Source organism: Bufo gargarizans, unplaced genomic scaffold (assembly GCF_014858855.1).
Source record: "Bufo gargarizans isolate SCDJY-AF-19 unplaced genomic scaffold, ASM1485885v1 original_scaffold_998_pilon, whole genome shotgun sequence".
Lineage (NCBI taxonomy): Eukaryota > Metazoa > Chordata > Amphibia > Anura > Bufonidae > Bufo > Bufo gargarizans.
The window spans coordinates 340816-357418 of record NW_025334788.1 but is presented as its reverse complement, the minus strand read 5'-3'; the positions used below and the strand labels follow the sequence as shown (position 1 = coordinate 357418).

The following is a 16603-nucleotide window of genomic DNA, read 5'->3' as shown; positions in this document are numbered from 1 at the left end:
ACAGCTCAGGGGGCGTGTCTCAGCTCTCCCTATCACAGCTCAGGATGCAGTTGAAGGATGAAACTGAGCATGTGCGGCCATCTCAGTGAGCAGGTCAAAGAAATAATAAAAAAACAAACAGCAGGTGGTGCTATGCAGATACATTTTATTGAATAACTCAGTGGCTATTATCAATTTTTAATTACTTGCAACTACAAAGCTACCGCTCTGTTAGCAAATAAACCTATTAAAAATCTGCAAGTTTGGTTGAAGAGAATAGCTCAGACACTTAGTCATTTTATGATTATGTAAAACATTTTTTTTTTCAGCTACAAGACTATCTGACCCGAAATTAAGTCGAGACATTTAGTTCACACAAGAGGAGATTCTGCATTTCAGAGGAAATTGTATTGAAATAATCAACATTTATGCATATAAATGATATAATAGGAATCTGTTGAGAATGTGCTGATTAAAGGATGAGGCCAAGCATCTTTTCTTTCTTATCATTGTATCTGTGGATCTATCCTCAGGGCAATAGTGTGATTAGCCACTGCGAAAATAAAAAGATAAATTCATAAAAGTAACATTGCATTAGAGATGGAGCCAGGATCACAATTTCACCCTGGCGGCAAAAACCAGCTCATTCCACCATGTTCTCAATAATGTTTCATGACTTTTTTGATTACCATAGGAACTCTTTTTCAAGGGATTTTTTAGCATATTGTAACTAAATCATTCTATTATGAATCTGTTTTTAGGGAGTCTTTCATTATTCTGGAGGTCTATTTGTTTTGGGGTCTGGTCTCGGGTCTGCATTTATTCTGGGGTATGTAGATATTCAAGGGTTTGTATTCTGGCGTAGTATATTCACCAGCTATCAAGCCAAGGGATGATCCAGATGCATGGACACCACCCCAGAAAGAGTAAGTAATAGAAGCAAAACAGAAAGCAATCCAGCTCCATCGGAATAAAATTAAAATCTCCTTCTTTATATAGAACATTAAAAAGGCACAGGTAATTGTAGTGAGTACAAATGACATGTTTCGATCGACTAAACGATCCTTATCATAACGTGTACACGTTTAAGATTAATGATGAACATCGATTAGTCGATCGAAACACGTCATTTGTACTCACCACTGTTACCTGTGACTCTAATGTTTTTACTAGTGCTGAGTGAATCGAACCATCCGAAGTGGAATTCGATCAGAAGTTTAAGAAAAATTCGACTTGCAGCGAATCCAAATTTCCTTGTGCTTTGTGGGAACAAATTTATTTATTTTTTCTAAAATGGCAGCTGCAAGTGTTACAAAGTAAAAGTAAGAAGCCTGGAAATGCGAGATCACCCATAATGCCGTGCAGCTGGCCATCCCGCAGATGTTGCTGAAAACTGTTTAAAAAAGAATATTGGATAGGGAGAGTGCAGGGGCAGTGCAGGGATATTGTAGGGAGAGTTTTTTGAGACTATAGGGAGATCATAGGGAGAAAGTAGGGAGACTGCAGGTTGCGTGCATCTTGTTCAACTACTGTGACATTCATAGTTAATCTGTTATTTTATACATAGACTTACTGTGCGTCAGACTCAATATTTAAGGGCGGTCTAATATATCGTTTATCTTGTTTAACTGCTGTCACATTCATAGTTAATCTGTTATTTTACACATAGGCTTACTGTGTGTCAGACACATTCTTAGTTAATCCGTTACATTACAGTTCAGTTACTATGGCCAACAGACAGTTGCCTGGGCCCTCCAAAGGAAGCGGCAGTAGAAAAAATGTTGTTGTAGCTGGCACAAGTAGAAGCAGAAGAAGTGGGTTGTTACAGCCACAGAAACAGGCCAGAGCTGCCACTGTCATCCATTTTGGCCAACAATCCAACTGTACTGGAATGTTTGACTCGGGCTTCAACATCATCTCAAGTGACAACAGGTACACACAGCCAGGAATCGGTGGGTTCTTCTGACACCAAGCTTACTTGGCATGGCCTAGGAACTGCTTTTGTGCCCTCACCTGTCCTGAACCTGCCTCTTGTTTTTGCTGCTCCTTCTGCTAGCCAAGTAATGTATGCTGCTGGCTCTTCTCTGCTTTTCACAAGGATGAGCTTTGTGAGAACAGTCAGCAGTTACAGGCCAGCACAGACTTGGAGGAGAAGTCTGCTGCTAACTACCATTGATGACAATCGGGTGGGAGCACATGTTGCAAGAGGTCAGGGAGCATCACCCTGAAGTGGTGTGGGAAAACCATGCCACTCATTTAGTGTTACAGCTTGATGCACCAACCGCTATATCTCCCACTGGCATGTACCCCCTCTCCAGCAGTCAGGGCTCGACAACATCACCAGAAGGAAGCTGTCATTCCTTCCCGTCAACTTCAATGTTGTCTATTGCTTTTGATGCTCCTCCTCATTTAGACAGCTATCGATCACCAAAGCGATTGCAAAAAGATAACAGTATGTGAGCACTCATCCAATGGTGCAGAAGCTGAACGTGCACCTGGCCAAGTTGCCGGCACTACAGTCCCTCCCTTTCCATGTAGTTGACTCTGCACATTTCAGAGACCTGATGGCTTATGCCAAGCCAAGGTGGAGAGTCCCAAGTCATCATTACCTCTCGAAAAAATCTGTATCAGCCTTGTACATGTACATTAAGCAGGAGGTTTGCCAGTCCATGGGCCTCTCGGCATCTGATAGAGTTCACGCCAGTGCTAACTTATGGTGTTGCAACTATGGTAAAGGACAATGTATGTCGTTCACAGCCCACTGGGTAAATGAGGTTCCGGCCCACCAGAAGGCCAGGTGATGGCAATGCTGTCTCTGTGTTGTAATGCTGGGACTCCTGTTCCAGTGTCCTCCTCTGCCTCCTCATCCTCCACCTTCCCCTCTAGGCACAATTCACAGAGGTCCTCCAGCATATGATCTGTGCAAAGCTAGGAGTTGTCACATGGTTCTGCACCTGCCTTGGCGAACGGAGCCACATCGAGAGGAACTGGTAAGTGTCATCAATAAAGAAATCAAACACTGGCTGCCTCCTCGGCAACTGGAGATAGGAAGAACATTTTGTCTGCACTGCATTAGGGGGGGGGGCACATATCTTCAATCTCATTGTCACCTGGTTCCTCAAGTCTTCCACTGAACTGCAAGAGCTGTTAAAAATGTCCAGGAAACTGTGCATGCACTTCAGCCACTCTTACCCTGCAAAACATGCCCTCCTTGAGCTACAAAGGCAAAATGCTCTTCCCCAACATCACCTGATATGCAACGTTTCTACCCATTGGAACTCCACACTCCATATGGTAGACCGCCGTTATAAACAAAAGAAGAGGGTCAGAGATTTCTTAATGCTGCAGACAGACAGGTCTACTCCCTGGTGTAACCTCTGCGTTATTCAGTGGCATCTCGTGTGTGACAAGTGTCGTTTGCTCAGGCCCTTTGAGGAGGCCACTTTATTTGTCAGTGGGCAGAACTACACAGGATGATTGATGTCAATCCATTCATTCACGTCCTGGAGGGGAAGCTGACAAATATAATTGGAGAGGGGACAGAAGACATGCAATCTACATTTCATGGCCACCTGAGCCGTGAGGAGGATGAACTGGCAGAGGAGGATGAGAACATAAATGGTCAAGAATTTTAAACACAACTACACAGTCAGTATTTGGCATCAGTATTTAATCAGTATTTGTAAGCCAAAAGCAGGAGTGGGTCCAAAACACAGATGAGATGCAAATAATTCCATTCCATTTTATCTCTCTTTTGGAGCCACTTCTGCTTTTGGCTTAGGGCTCTTTCACACTTGCGTTGTTCTTTTCCGGCATAGAGTTCCGTCGTCGGGGCTCTATGCCGGAAGAATCCTGATCAGGATTATCCCCATGCATTCTGAATGGAGAGAAATCCGTTCAGGATGCATCAGGATGTCTTCAGTTCAGGACCGGAACGTTTTTTGGCCGGAGAAAATACAACAGCATGCTGCGCTTTTTGCTCTGGCCAAAAATCCTGAACTGGATCCGGAATTAATGCCCATTAAAAGGTATTAATCCGTATCCGGCATTAAGCTAAAGGTCGTTTCGGCGCATTACCGGATCTGACGTTTAGCTTTTTCTGAATGGTTACCATGGCTGCCAGGACGTTAAAGTCCTGTTTGCCATGGTAAAGTGTAGCGGGGAGCGGGGGAGCAGTATACTTACCGTCTGTGCGGCTCCCGGGGCGCTTCAGAGTGACGTCAGGGCGCCCCACGCACATGGATGACGTGATCGCATGGATCACGTCATCCATGCGCATGGGGCGCTCTGACGTCATTCTGGAGCGCCCCGGGAGCCGCACGGACTGTAAGTATACTGCTCCCCTGCTCCCTACTACTACTATGGCAACCAGGACTTTAATAGCGTCCTGGCTGCCATAGTAACACTGAACGCATTTTGAAGACGGATCAGTCTTCAAATGCTTTCAGTTCACTTGCAGTGTTACGGATCCGGCGGGCACTTCCGGCAAATGGAGTACACGCCGGATCCGGACAAAGCAAGTGTGAAAGAGGCCTTACAAATACTGATGCCAAATACTGACTAAATACTGACCATCTGAAAGAGGCTTTATAGATTCTCAAAATACTGGATTAGTTTTTTTTTTCTTTTAGTTTTCTTTTCTTCTGATGAATCAGTAGAACGGAAAAATAAACAGTGATGCGAACACAACATGTCACTGCTACTGCTGCTGCCCCCCCAGTCTGTCACAAGGCCACTATTGTCCCTGTTTCTGACACTGCTGTTCGACACCATCCCCACTCTGTTTTGGGGCCACAACTATTACTGTTACTGCCACTGCTGCTGCTGCCACCCTCTCCACTGTGTTATGGGGCCACTATTTTCACTGCCACTGCTGCCACCCTCTCCACTGTGTTATGGGGCCACTATTTTCACTGCCACTGCTGCCACCATTCCCACTGTGTTATGGAGCCACTACTTGAATCTTGGGGCACTGTGCTGTTAAATCCACAGCAATAAATTAGACCTGACGCTAACATTGACCTGTAATACTGACACACAGTAAATCTACAGCTAACAGAAGGGCGCTGCCTCCATTTCTTTATTTTGTTCAGCTAAAGAACCATTGGACTGCAGCGGTGCACACAGGTTTTTTGCTTTACTGAAGGCTGCTGTATGCTTTTCTTTTTGTTTAACAAAACGGATTAGCTTTGAATGTGTGTGGACTACAACGTGATGCATATGGCGATAAAGTACATCTGCCTGTAATACTGATGGCACAGTACCTACAGAAAGGATTAATTTTGAAAGTGGGTGCACTATAGCGTACTGCACATGTCGATACACTCTCCCTGCAGTTTAACTTCCAAGCTTTCACACTGTGATTGGGGTTTACCAAGTGGGATGAATAGGATTAGGCAGAGTGGCCTGGGTTTACCTGATTGATCGTGATTTGTGACAAATTGATTAGTGATGAGTGGCATAGGCAATATTAATTTTTGTGATATTTCTCAAATTTTTCACTTAATATTCGCAATAGATTCATGAATTCTAGAATTCGTGATCTCCAGCTATTATTTTCGCAATTGTGCAAATCGGCACTAATGGTGTGCATATTTTTTTGCGCAATACATGCAACTTCACATTTTATTAGGTCTGAGTAGATATTACTGATTGGTGCACTAAGTATTGTTGTGACATCACAGCACTATGTCTGTAGCATGTAGGTATGGACAGCAGAGAAACAGTAAGGTCCCTTGCAGACGAGCGTGTCCGGATTAGGTCCGGATGCGTTGCGGATGTGTTCATTGAAAACTGCCCGATTTCGCAAGCAAGTACATTCAGTTTTGTTTGTGATTGCGTTCAGTTGTTCAGTTTTTATCACGCGAGTGAAATGCACATTGATGCGTTTTTCACGCTCGTGATAAAAATGGAATGTTTACAAACAACATCTCTTAGCAGCCATCCGTGAAAATCGCATTGCACCCACACTTGCTTGCGGATGTGATGCATTTTTCATGCAGCCCCATTCACTTCTAAGGGGCCAGCGTTGCGTGAAAAACGCAGAATATAAAACATGCTGCGATTTTCACGCAATGATGCGTGAAAACCACCGCTCATGTATACAGACCCATTGAAATTAATGGTTCCGGATTCCGTGCGGGCACAATGTGTTCGCATCACGCATTGCACCCGCGCAGAATACTCGCTCGTGTGAAAGGGGCCTAATTCCTATCACACTACCTAACACCCTGCACTGGAACCAGCCACACTATATCACTATCTAGCCTACACTGACTATCTCCCACTAACTATCTGTATTATATATAGGAGCTAACTATCTAATGTAATTATATAAGGAATAGGATCCAGATGAAAGCACAGAGCACAGCAATGTCACTGCTCTCTCTGTCAGAACGGCAAAAAAAACTGCAGAAAATGACTGCTGGGGAGTTTCTTATGTAGTAAAGGGGTAGGCAATTTTCCTATTGGTTGCTAGGGATGTTGCTAAGTTCTGACAAAAATATAGCAGCCTTCTCATTGGCCCACAAGCAAGAAGGGAGGTTACTGATGGAAAAATCTAGAATATTCGCGATTATAAATATATAGCACTATATTCTACATCTTCGCGAATTCTCGAAATGCCGATATTTGCGATAAAAATTTGCGAGTAGAATACTTGCGATCAACACTAGAATTAATTTTAAAAAGAATCAAATTTCTGGCTGAATCAAATTTTTCTAAACTTCGCTCATCTCTAGTTTTAACTAAAGAAGGAGATTTTAATTTGGATTCCAGTGGAGCTGGATCGCTTTCTGTTTGGGTTGTTTTCTGGCATCTGATCTGAGTTATGTATTCTTTTAGTCAGTCTGTATTTATTCTAAGGTCCCTATTTAATAAGGCGGATTCCAGCAGTAAGACTGGAGCAGCTTCAGAATGGCAGCAGGGAAATCAATGAAAGTATGGTGTCTATTTTACTCTAAACCTACTGTAAGCCACATATAAAAATGTTGTACCAACTGGACGACCACTCTAAGTGGTCTGGTGTCACTCTGTAGTTATTTCTGAGGTCTGATATAGGATCTGTATTTTTTCTGACCTCTGTCTTAGATTAGGGTGGCTGGTTTAATATCGGTATTTTTTGGGGTCTTGTCTGAGTGTAGATGTATTTAGGGGCTTTGAGGCCTGTATTTATTCTGGGGTCTGTAGTTAGTCTGTAGTCTGGTCTTAGGTCTCTATTTTGGGGGGCATTCCAAGTTTTTGCTGGGGCCTATATGTACTCTGCAGTCTGGTCTGTCATCTGTATTTCAAGGTGCAATCCAGAGTTATTCTGGGGTCAGTAATTATTTTGTAGATTGTTTCTTCTTGGGTCTGGTCTGGGGTCTGTATTCTTTACAAGGTGTGATGAAGGATATAAGCACTGTGTGATTGGGATATAGAAGGTTAGCAATGTTTGGGGGAATGGTCTATGTAAATGTGTATCGTTGGACACAAGTGAGTGAATTTCAATCTACAGAAGTGATTCCAAAGTAACAGAAGTCATTTCTGCATACAGTACTTACCATGCTCTGTCTTATTTTTCAGTTAAAGCACGGAGGTAAAATTCAGCTTCTTGAGACTCAGTATAGGTTGCTGCCACAATGACATAATCCCCTGGAGTAAGCTCCATCTGACCTGATACGTCACGGTAAGTAATAAAATCGGATACAAAAATCGGATTGTTTTTATTGAGGAACTCCTTCCCCAGAGGACTTTTGTCTGAAAGTAGAACCTGTTGTATAGAGAAAAAAATTATGACTATAGAGTAATAGTGTAACATTAGCATCAGTTACCATTATCGCTGTATCCAGTGTAAGTATCACATAGCGGAAGAAAAATGTAATAAAGCCTACATGGATGGTAAAATGAATCCATTATCCAATATATTTCTATTTATTAGCTATTTATATAGTGATATTTAGTAGCAGCTGTGGTTGCAGTAGTAGTGGTAGTAGTAATGGTAGCAGAGTTATAGTAGTTATAGTAGTAATAGCAGCAGTAGTAGTAACATTAGTGATAGTAGGGTGGAAGTAGTAGTACTAGTAGTAGTAGTAGTAATAGGAGTAGTGTTCGTGGTAGTAGTGTTAGTGGTAGTAGTAATAGTGGTAGTAGTAGCAGCAGTTGTACTGGTAATAATAGGAGTAGTGGTAGTAGAGTAGTAGTAGCACTGCTGCTGGTAGTAGTAGACATAGTAGTAGTGGTGGTAGTAGTAGAAGTAGTAGTAATAAGACTAGGGCAGTAGTAGTAGTGGTAGTAAAAGTAGGAGTGGTAGTAGTAGTAGTGGTAATAGTAGCAGTAGTGGTAGAAGTAGCAGCAGTGGGAGTACTAGTAGTAGTAGAGTGGTAGCAGTACTGCTGATAGTAGTGGAAGTAGTAGATGCAGTAGTGGTAGTAGTAGTAATAGTTGAAGTAGTAGAAGTAGTAGTAATAACAGTGGGACAGTACTAGTAGTGGTAGTAGTAGTAGTAGTAGTAGTAATTAGTAGTAAGAAAAGGTGGTGGTAGCAGTGGTAGAAGTAGTAGAAGTAGTAGTGGTAGTGAGGTAGTAGTAGTACAAGTATTAGTAGTGATAGTAGGGTAGTAGAAGTGGTTATAATAGTAGTAGTAGTAGTAGCATTAGGCATAACAGTGTGCAGTGGCCAGAGAGTTCCTTTCAGAAGTGGAACATAATAAAAAATAATAACAATAATAATAACAAAAATTCCCAACAACCTTATATACATAGAAGCCAATGTTAAGCATTTTCATATTATTCTTCCTTCGATCCTTCTGTGTCAGAGACACAACGAGAGTGCGTTTCTTGTTGGCATCACCATCTTTAGCCTTCAATTGTATCCGGTACTGGGGGTTGGTGCTAAATCCGGCTGAGTGTGAAATAACATAACAGTGAAGGATAATAATATATGAATAGTAGTGGATGTAGTACTTCATATTCCAGGCACTGATACTTTCTCCTGTTAGATCCTATCTATTTATGTATAAAAGGGTTGAGCACTTTTGGCAATCACATTTTCCCAAGTATAATTAAGACATTTTTAAATAATATTTAAAAAATTAAAACAATTTAAAAACACGGTCCTCTCCTCTATCTGGGAGAAGCCAGCTCGGCAATGTTATCACAGACATTAGTCCCAGGCGTCTCCTGTGTGAAACAGCAAAAACCCATCAGCTACGGCTCCCACCTCACTCCGGGGCGGGCACCATCTTTAAAGACACGACATCCGTTGTACATGCACGATGCATGTTGTCAAGGGGTTAATGTTTTTACTATGTGATTGTAGTGAAAGTCTATGCATTTGGTCTCTTCACATTCGTACTGACCCCCAGAATAAAGTGACCCTGTTATTTTTACTGCATAGTAAATGTCATAAATACAAAACCTCAAAAAAAGGAAGAATTGTGTGTTTAAATTTCCCAATTTTACCCAACCTATAATTTTTTTTACATGTTTCTCGGTACATTATTATTGATAAGCAGCATAGGCAATATTAGTTTTTGCAATATTTAGTGAATTTTTGGCCTAATATTCACCATAAATTTGCAAATTCTAGAATTCGTGATCGCCAGTCAAAATTTTTCTTGATTGTGAAAATCGGCAATGTAATATGCGCGTATTGCGCATGCAATACAGGCGCGGCTCAATTTTGCTACATTTTTCATGTAGCACTATTCCAATCACACTACCCAACACCCTGCACTGGAGCCTATCAGCCACACTCTATCCCTATCTAACCTACACTGACTATCTCCCACTAACTATCTGTATTATATATATGAGCTAACCAACTATCTAATGTATTTGAATAAGGATCCAGATGAGTCAGCAAGACGCAGAGCACAGCAATGTCACTGCTCTCTCTCTCTCAGAACCGCAAAAAACTGCAGAAAATGGCTGCTGGGGAGGTTCTTATATAGTAAGGGGTAGGCAACTTTCCTATTGGTTGCTAGGGAAGTTGCTATGCTCAGAGAAAGATATTGCAGCCTTCTCATTGGCCCACAAGCAAGCAGGGAGGTTACTGATGGAAAAAAAACTCTAGAATATTTGCGATTATGAATATATAGAATATATATTCACGAATTGTCGAAGTGACGATATTCGCGATAAAAATTTGCGATTAGAATATTTGCGATCAACACTATACATTATATGGTACAATAAATGCCCACGTTGACATAAAAATATTAAAGTTATGACTCTTGGAAAAGTGGAGATGAAAAAAAAAATGACAAAAAAAAACTAAAACTGCCTGCAGTGAGTTGGGAGTAATCCTCCTGGTTGTGTAGTACACAAAGGATGGACTCACTTCATAAGATGAGTTGTGGGATTGTAGACATCTGTATAACGTATGACGGTGGCAGGCATGATTTCGGAGAACACACATTCTTACCCAAACCTTTCCTCCCTCCATCGCTGATTCCCTTCTTCCAGCTTCCATTGAATTCTGTCAGGGACCACTTAAAGTTGTCACCACAGCACGCCTCGCTCAGTTGGAGGTTACAGATCTCCAATATTTTAAACCTGTTCCTATACTCCTCGAAGGGCATCCTGCAAACAACCAAAACTATGTGTTTCACAAATTTCCAACTTTCCAAATTTAAAGAGGACCCATCACCTCTCCTGGCATGCCTGTTTTAGTAACATTTATGCTGCATGCCCCGGAGGAGAGGATGATGGGAATGGTAGTGATTCTGGTTGCAATAATTATTCACAGTGGCGATCCTCACACTGATGCTCCCTAGGGCCAGGGCCGTGATAGAAGGACGCACCCTTTCTTCCCTTGGGGCATAACCTAATGTTGGGGCTCCTGCATATTGGTAGTTGGGGTGCCCTTGGTGTTGTGGGTTTGGTGTGGGTGCTAGGCAGGAGATATAGGTGCTGTGGCCCACATGTAGGGCCGGAGTCAGTAACCAGGCCATTTGTAGAAAAGAACAAGTCTCTCCTTACTGGGAGTTGTAGTACATCCACCAGATCTAAAGAGTTATCTCCCAAGGAAAGAAAATCATCTTGCGTGCGCTTTTTTTTTACCACCAGGATGACCATCTAAGTGTAAACGATAGATCAACTGGCAATCTAATACTGCCTCCGATTACACGCTTGTTCATCAGGCAATTCAGATCTTTCAGCATGCCGGCGGCAGATCGTGCTGTGTAATAATGATCTGCCCCCCGGCACACCGCTGTCCTACACATGGACGAGCAATGGTATAGTGATGGCTCTTCCCCATGCTGCAGAGTTATTTAACCCCTGGAAGGGGTAAGGAAGACATTTGCTATTACAGGAAACATGGTATAGAGTTTGGTTAGGAGTCTCTGAATATCTGGAGCAACAACCTTTTATTTGATCATAGTCTGAGAGAATTTGGCACTGTATCCATCTGGGAAAGATTTGGGGTAACATGCCTCTCTCAGTTCTATAATCAAGAAGGAGTTAAAGGTTATGCGTCTTCAATATCAGATCAGCAGGGGTCCGACACCCAGCACCTCCACCGATCAGCTGTTTGAAGAGAAGGCGGCGCTCTATGTCAACACCGATTCCTCTTCATTGCACTGCACTTCGCCTCGGAAGTGGAGTGTAATACAAGTACCCGCTCAATTCACCACGCTACTGGAGACGAAACGTAGTGTAATGACGAGGAAGCAGCGCCGCCTCCTCGTCTTACTGCTGATTGGCGGTGGTCCCGGGTGTCAGACCCCCGCCAATCAGATATCGATGACCTATCTTGAGAATAGTTCTTCAATATTAACACAACACAACCCCTTTAAGGCTGCAGGTTTTGGAGATTGGATGGAATTGAATATTGGTTAAATTTTCACCCTTGATAGATATATGGTTTGGTTTTAGGATTATTTTAAATAAACAGTATGTATTTTTTCTCTCTCGCTCTTACTAAGGAATGGGATCAGTTTGTGGATTTATCTAGGTAAATATAACTGCATTTCTATACTGATTATTGATTCTGTGTTATTAGAAAAAATTTAAGACATTTTTTAACTTTTGCACCCTTGCCTGGCCATATAAACAGTAGTCACAGGCAGTTGGTAATGAATACACCTGGCAAGACCCTGTATAAAGGGGCAGCGAGCAGGTAGTGTTTATGGGGCAGACTGTTTAATACAAGCTCTTTTGAAAATGTCCCATGGAAGAAAAACACGTAAGCGGCAGTCACCAGAGATAGGTTTCTTTATTCCAAAATTCTCACATTACATCGCGGACTGCCCCATGCCTATATCGATGTAATGTGAGGATTTTGGAATAAAGAAAACCACCATCTCTGGTGAGTGCCGCTTATGTGTTTTTCTTCTGTGGGACATTTGCAAAAGGCTTGGATGCAGAGCACCACCTATAGTGGGAACAAGGACCTGACTTGGAAAAGCTGAAAGTGGAACTTGGGAAGTCTGTGCTCTAGAGGTTGTTTATGCTTGATACAAGCTGATAACTCACCAAGCTTCTCCATCTTCCTTCTGAACATAGAGTTTTGCTTTTACGTCAGGAGCCACCTTCCCCCACTCCGGGGATCTGAGAGGACAAGAAGAAATCATGAAAATCAGGAAATTCCCTTTTAGACATTAATTTGCAAAGACTAAAGTCCAGGAAGTGGAAACCTTCCGTCACACGTGGCCAGCATACTCAAACATTACATTGGAAAAAGCCGACCACAAGCATAAAAAGGCCAAGGGCTGACAGCTGTCTTTGCCGACTTCCCATGAACAGACACTTTCGGCTCAGTCTGCACATCTATTTAGTAAGGGTCAGTAGGTTCACTTCCCCACTGGGTCTCCTGGGCACAGGAGGAATGACTGACATTCTTGGAGGGTGGTATTATCCTCACTCAGATGTGGCTGGCTCTCTGATCAAGATCTTCGAGAGTCCCAGCTGCTGGACATCTACACTTACATGCAAGTCTAATTGATGACATAAAGACAATTATCATGTGACATTTATAATACTGATGTCTTCTTATGTGGCAGATGGACCTTTGAGCCCCCACAGACATCCAGACCCATGTGTAACTGCCACCTCTACACCGCTGATAGCTATGCCCCTGTCATCACGTTTATGACCTACTGTACTTTTAACATATCCACAGGGTGTCCCAATGTAAAAAGAGTAATCTTTAGGATGTACTTTTTTTATTATGTTATTTATATTTTATTATGTGCAATAGTGCAGCCTATTACAGTATTACATGCCTTTCTTATGTAATATACTCATGTATGTTGGCCAGACGGAGGCCAGAAGGACACTCTTATAGACTCCCTATGAATGTGTTTAACATGTGTTTCACAAAATTTCTCTTGTAACTTGATATGAATTCAGGATAGGTCATCAGTATCTAGTCGGTGGAGTCTGGCTCCCAGATGTTGGAAGGGGTTGCAGCACTTAGGTGAGCACTGCGGCCTCTTCCCTGGGCTATGATGTCCTTCATCACATAGCCTTCCTGCAGTTGAGTCCCATTCAAGCAATGAGATTGAGACATTCAAAGAAAATGGCTAGCTTAGACTCAATTTGCATATGATATTTACTGTTAGGGTCCATTCACACGTCCGTTAGTGTTTTGCGGATCAGCAAAACGCGGACACTGGCAATGTGCATTCTGCAATTTGCGGACCGCACATCACCGCCACTACAATAGAAAATGCCTTTGCATAATATTCCAGCCCCATTGAAAATGAATGGGTCTGCACCCGTTCCGCGATAGAAAAGGCCCCCCGGGGGTGTCCTCAGCAACATTTTTCTAGTTCAGAAAAAGGGCGGTCAGATGCGACCAGTGATAAATCTCCGCGCCCTGAACGCTGTGGTACGATATCGCCATTTCAAAATGGAGGGGATCCTCCTCCTTCGGGACTTATTAATTCCAGGGGACTGGATGGTGAAGTTGGACCTCAAAGACGCATACCTGACGGTCCCGATTGCCATTACGTCCAGGGATCTCCTGCGTTTCCTGTGGAGGGGCGAAGTGTGGCGTTTCACGTGCCTCCCGTTCGGCCTGTCGTCAGCACCTTGGTGCTTTACCAAACTCCTACGCTCTGTCATAGCCTGGCTGCGAAGTCGGGGTGTGCGTCTCATCATCTATATGGACGACATCCTTGTCATGCATCAATGTCAGTCGACTCTGCTGCGACATCTCCAGTGGACCTCGAACCTCTTGACAGACCTTGGATTCCTGCTGAACCCCGAGAAGTCGGTTCTCACGCCATCTCGACGGATGGAGTTCCTGGGCTTTACAGTGGATTAGATTGCGGAGTCCCTCAGTCTTCCGACTGAGAAATTGCGAGCGACCCGCAAGGAGTTGAGGCACGCCCTCTCGGCTACCTCCCTGTCGGTGCGCCATCTGGCCCACATTATTGGCCTGTTGGCCTCTTCAATTTAGTCGGTGTTCCCCGCTCCTCTCTATTATGGGGCTCTGCAACAACTGAAGATCGCCCACCTTCGCGCCGGTGCCACCTTTGCGGATCTGGTGGTTCTGGATCAGGAGGCTCGGGAGGAGCTCTGTTGGTGGATAGTCAACTTGGAGGCGTGGAACGGCAGAGCGATTTTCGGTTTTCAACCGGAATTCACGGTGGAATCGGATGCGAGTTTGCAGGGTTGGGGTGCCCACTGCCAAGGTATTTCCACGGGAGGCCGGTGGTCAGAGGTCGAGAGCCGTTTTCACATCAACGTGTTGGAACTTCTGGCGGGTTCTTTTGCCATCCGGAGTTTCTCCAATGGCATCGCCCACGCGTGTATCCGCTTGCGCATGGACAATGTGTCGGCGGTCCGCTATGTCAATCACCTGGGCGGCACCCAGTCGGCTACTTTGGCTCGACTGGCGAAGGAGTTCTTGTCCTACTGTCTTTTCAGGGACATCATGGTACAGGCGGAGTACCTTCCGGGTCTTCACAACTACCGAGCGGATTGGAGCTCCAGGTACTTCACGGACGGCAGCGACTGGAGGCTCGCGCCGGAGATGTTCTCCACGATCACGGACACCTGGGGTCCTTGCGTCATAGACCTCTTTGCATCACGGCTCATTACTCACCTGCCCAGGTTCTTCAGCTGGCGCCCGGATCCGGAAGCGGAGGCGGTGGATGCGTTTCTTCAGGACTGGTCGTCCGCTCTTTTTTACGCATTTCCACCTTTTGCCATGATTCCGAGGATGCTGTTACAGACGCGTCGTCAGGGAGCGGACTTAGTGGTGGTGATTTCCTTCTGGGGTACTCAAGCCTGGTATCCGATCCTCCTGGAACTCCTGGTGGATGTGCCTCTCCTCCTCCCGGGTCGGACGGATCTCCTCCAGGGCCCTCTGGGCGTTCCACATCCCCTTCTAGTAGATGGGTCCCTTCAACTTCTGGCGTGCCAAATCTCAGGACTCCCGGAGAGGTCGAGGGCATTTCTGAGACAACTAGACGCCTCCTGGACAACGCTTGGGCACCCGGCACCCGAAAATCTTACCGGGCAGCTTGGAGATCTTGGGTTAGCTGGTGCGTGGAACAGGACATGGATCCCATTTCGGCGCCTGTGACCCACCTGTTGCAATTCCTCACGTCGCTTTTTGAAGCGAGTAAGGCTTATCGGACCATTAATCTGTTTCGTTTGGCGATTTCTTCTACTCATCTGGGTTTTGATGGTGTTCCGGCGGGACAACACCCTTTGGTGTCGTGCCTGTTGCGTGGCTCACGCTTGGCTCGGCCGCCTCGGCCTCGTTTCGCCACTACGTGGGGCGTTTCCCTGGTTCTTTCCTTCCTCTCTGCGTGGCCTGAGAACGCGGCTCTTTCCCTCCGTCAGCTGTCGGCTAAGTTGTTTGACCCTCTTTTGTCTCATTTCCTGTAAGAGGGTTTCCGATGTCAGGGCTCTGGACCATGATGCAAGGTCTTTTTCTCCCGAGGGCGTCACATTTAACATTACGCGGCGCACCAAGACCAATATTCAGTCTGGCTCTTATGCCTGTTTCCCGTCTTCCCCGGCGCTCTGTCCCGTAGCCTGCTTGCGGGAATATGAGTTGCGCACTCGGGCTCACGGCTCTGCGGACGTCCCACAGCTGTTCCTCTCTATTCGGCATCCTTTTGGCCCGGTGACTAGTCCCACTTTGGCGCGTTGGATGAAGTGCGTCATGTCCCTTTCGGGGATTGATACATTCGGCCAGGGGCGCGGCTGCCACTGCTCTGGCTGTTTTGTGGGCTCGTTTGGAGGACATTTTGCGTTTGGCTGGTTGGTCTAGGGCCTCTATGTTTAGGGATTTTTACTTCCGACCGCCTTCTCATGTGTTCTCATCTATTATTGATCAATTTTGAACTTGCAATATGAGCCTACGTGTCTTGATGTAAAACAAATGATTTTCCTATTTCATGACGTAAAGTCATAGTTTTATTAAAAACACGGAGGCGAGTATTGCCCGCCCCGGGTTTTACCTGCCCGCCCTTTTATTGTATGATTACTATTGGACTGTTTACTTTGTCTTTTGTTGTTATTTATTGCGTATATTTATATTATTGATTATTTATTGATTATTTATGTTTCTCTTTATCAGCGGCCTTACGGTGTACGACCGTTGCCAGGGTCGATCTGGTTCATTTTCTGCCTGTTTTCTTACACTGGCTATATTATTTGCTCTGTTTCAGGCTGAATTT

At 44.4% G+C, this 16603-nt stretch overlaps 1 protein-coding gene across 1 annotated transcript in view; it reads right to left on the bottom strand.

The window, feature by feature from the left end:
• Positions 1-259: 259 nt before the first annotated feature.
• LOC122924301 (calpain-2 catalytic subunit-like) overlaps positions 260-16603 on the bottom strand; it is a 66376-nt gene continuing 50032 nt past the window's right edge. The window contains exons 8-12 of the mRNA XM_044275253.1: positions 12438-12512; positions 10384-10541; positions 8708-8859; positions 7521-7729; positions 260-532 (exon numbers count right to left, since the gene is read on the bottom strand). Coding sequence (XP_044131188.1) covers positions 7532-7729; positions 8708-8859; positions 10384-10541; positions 12438-12512 — 583 coding nt within the window. The 3' untranslated portion in view covers positions 260-532; positions 7521-7531. The remainder of the gene's footprint in view (positions 533-7520; positions 7730-8707; positions 8860-10383; positions 10542-12437; positions 12513-16603) is intronic.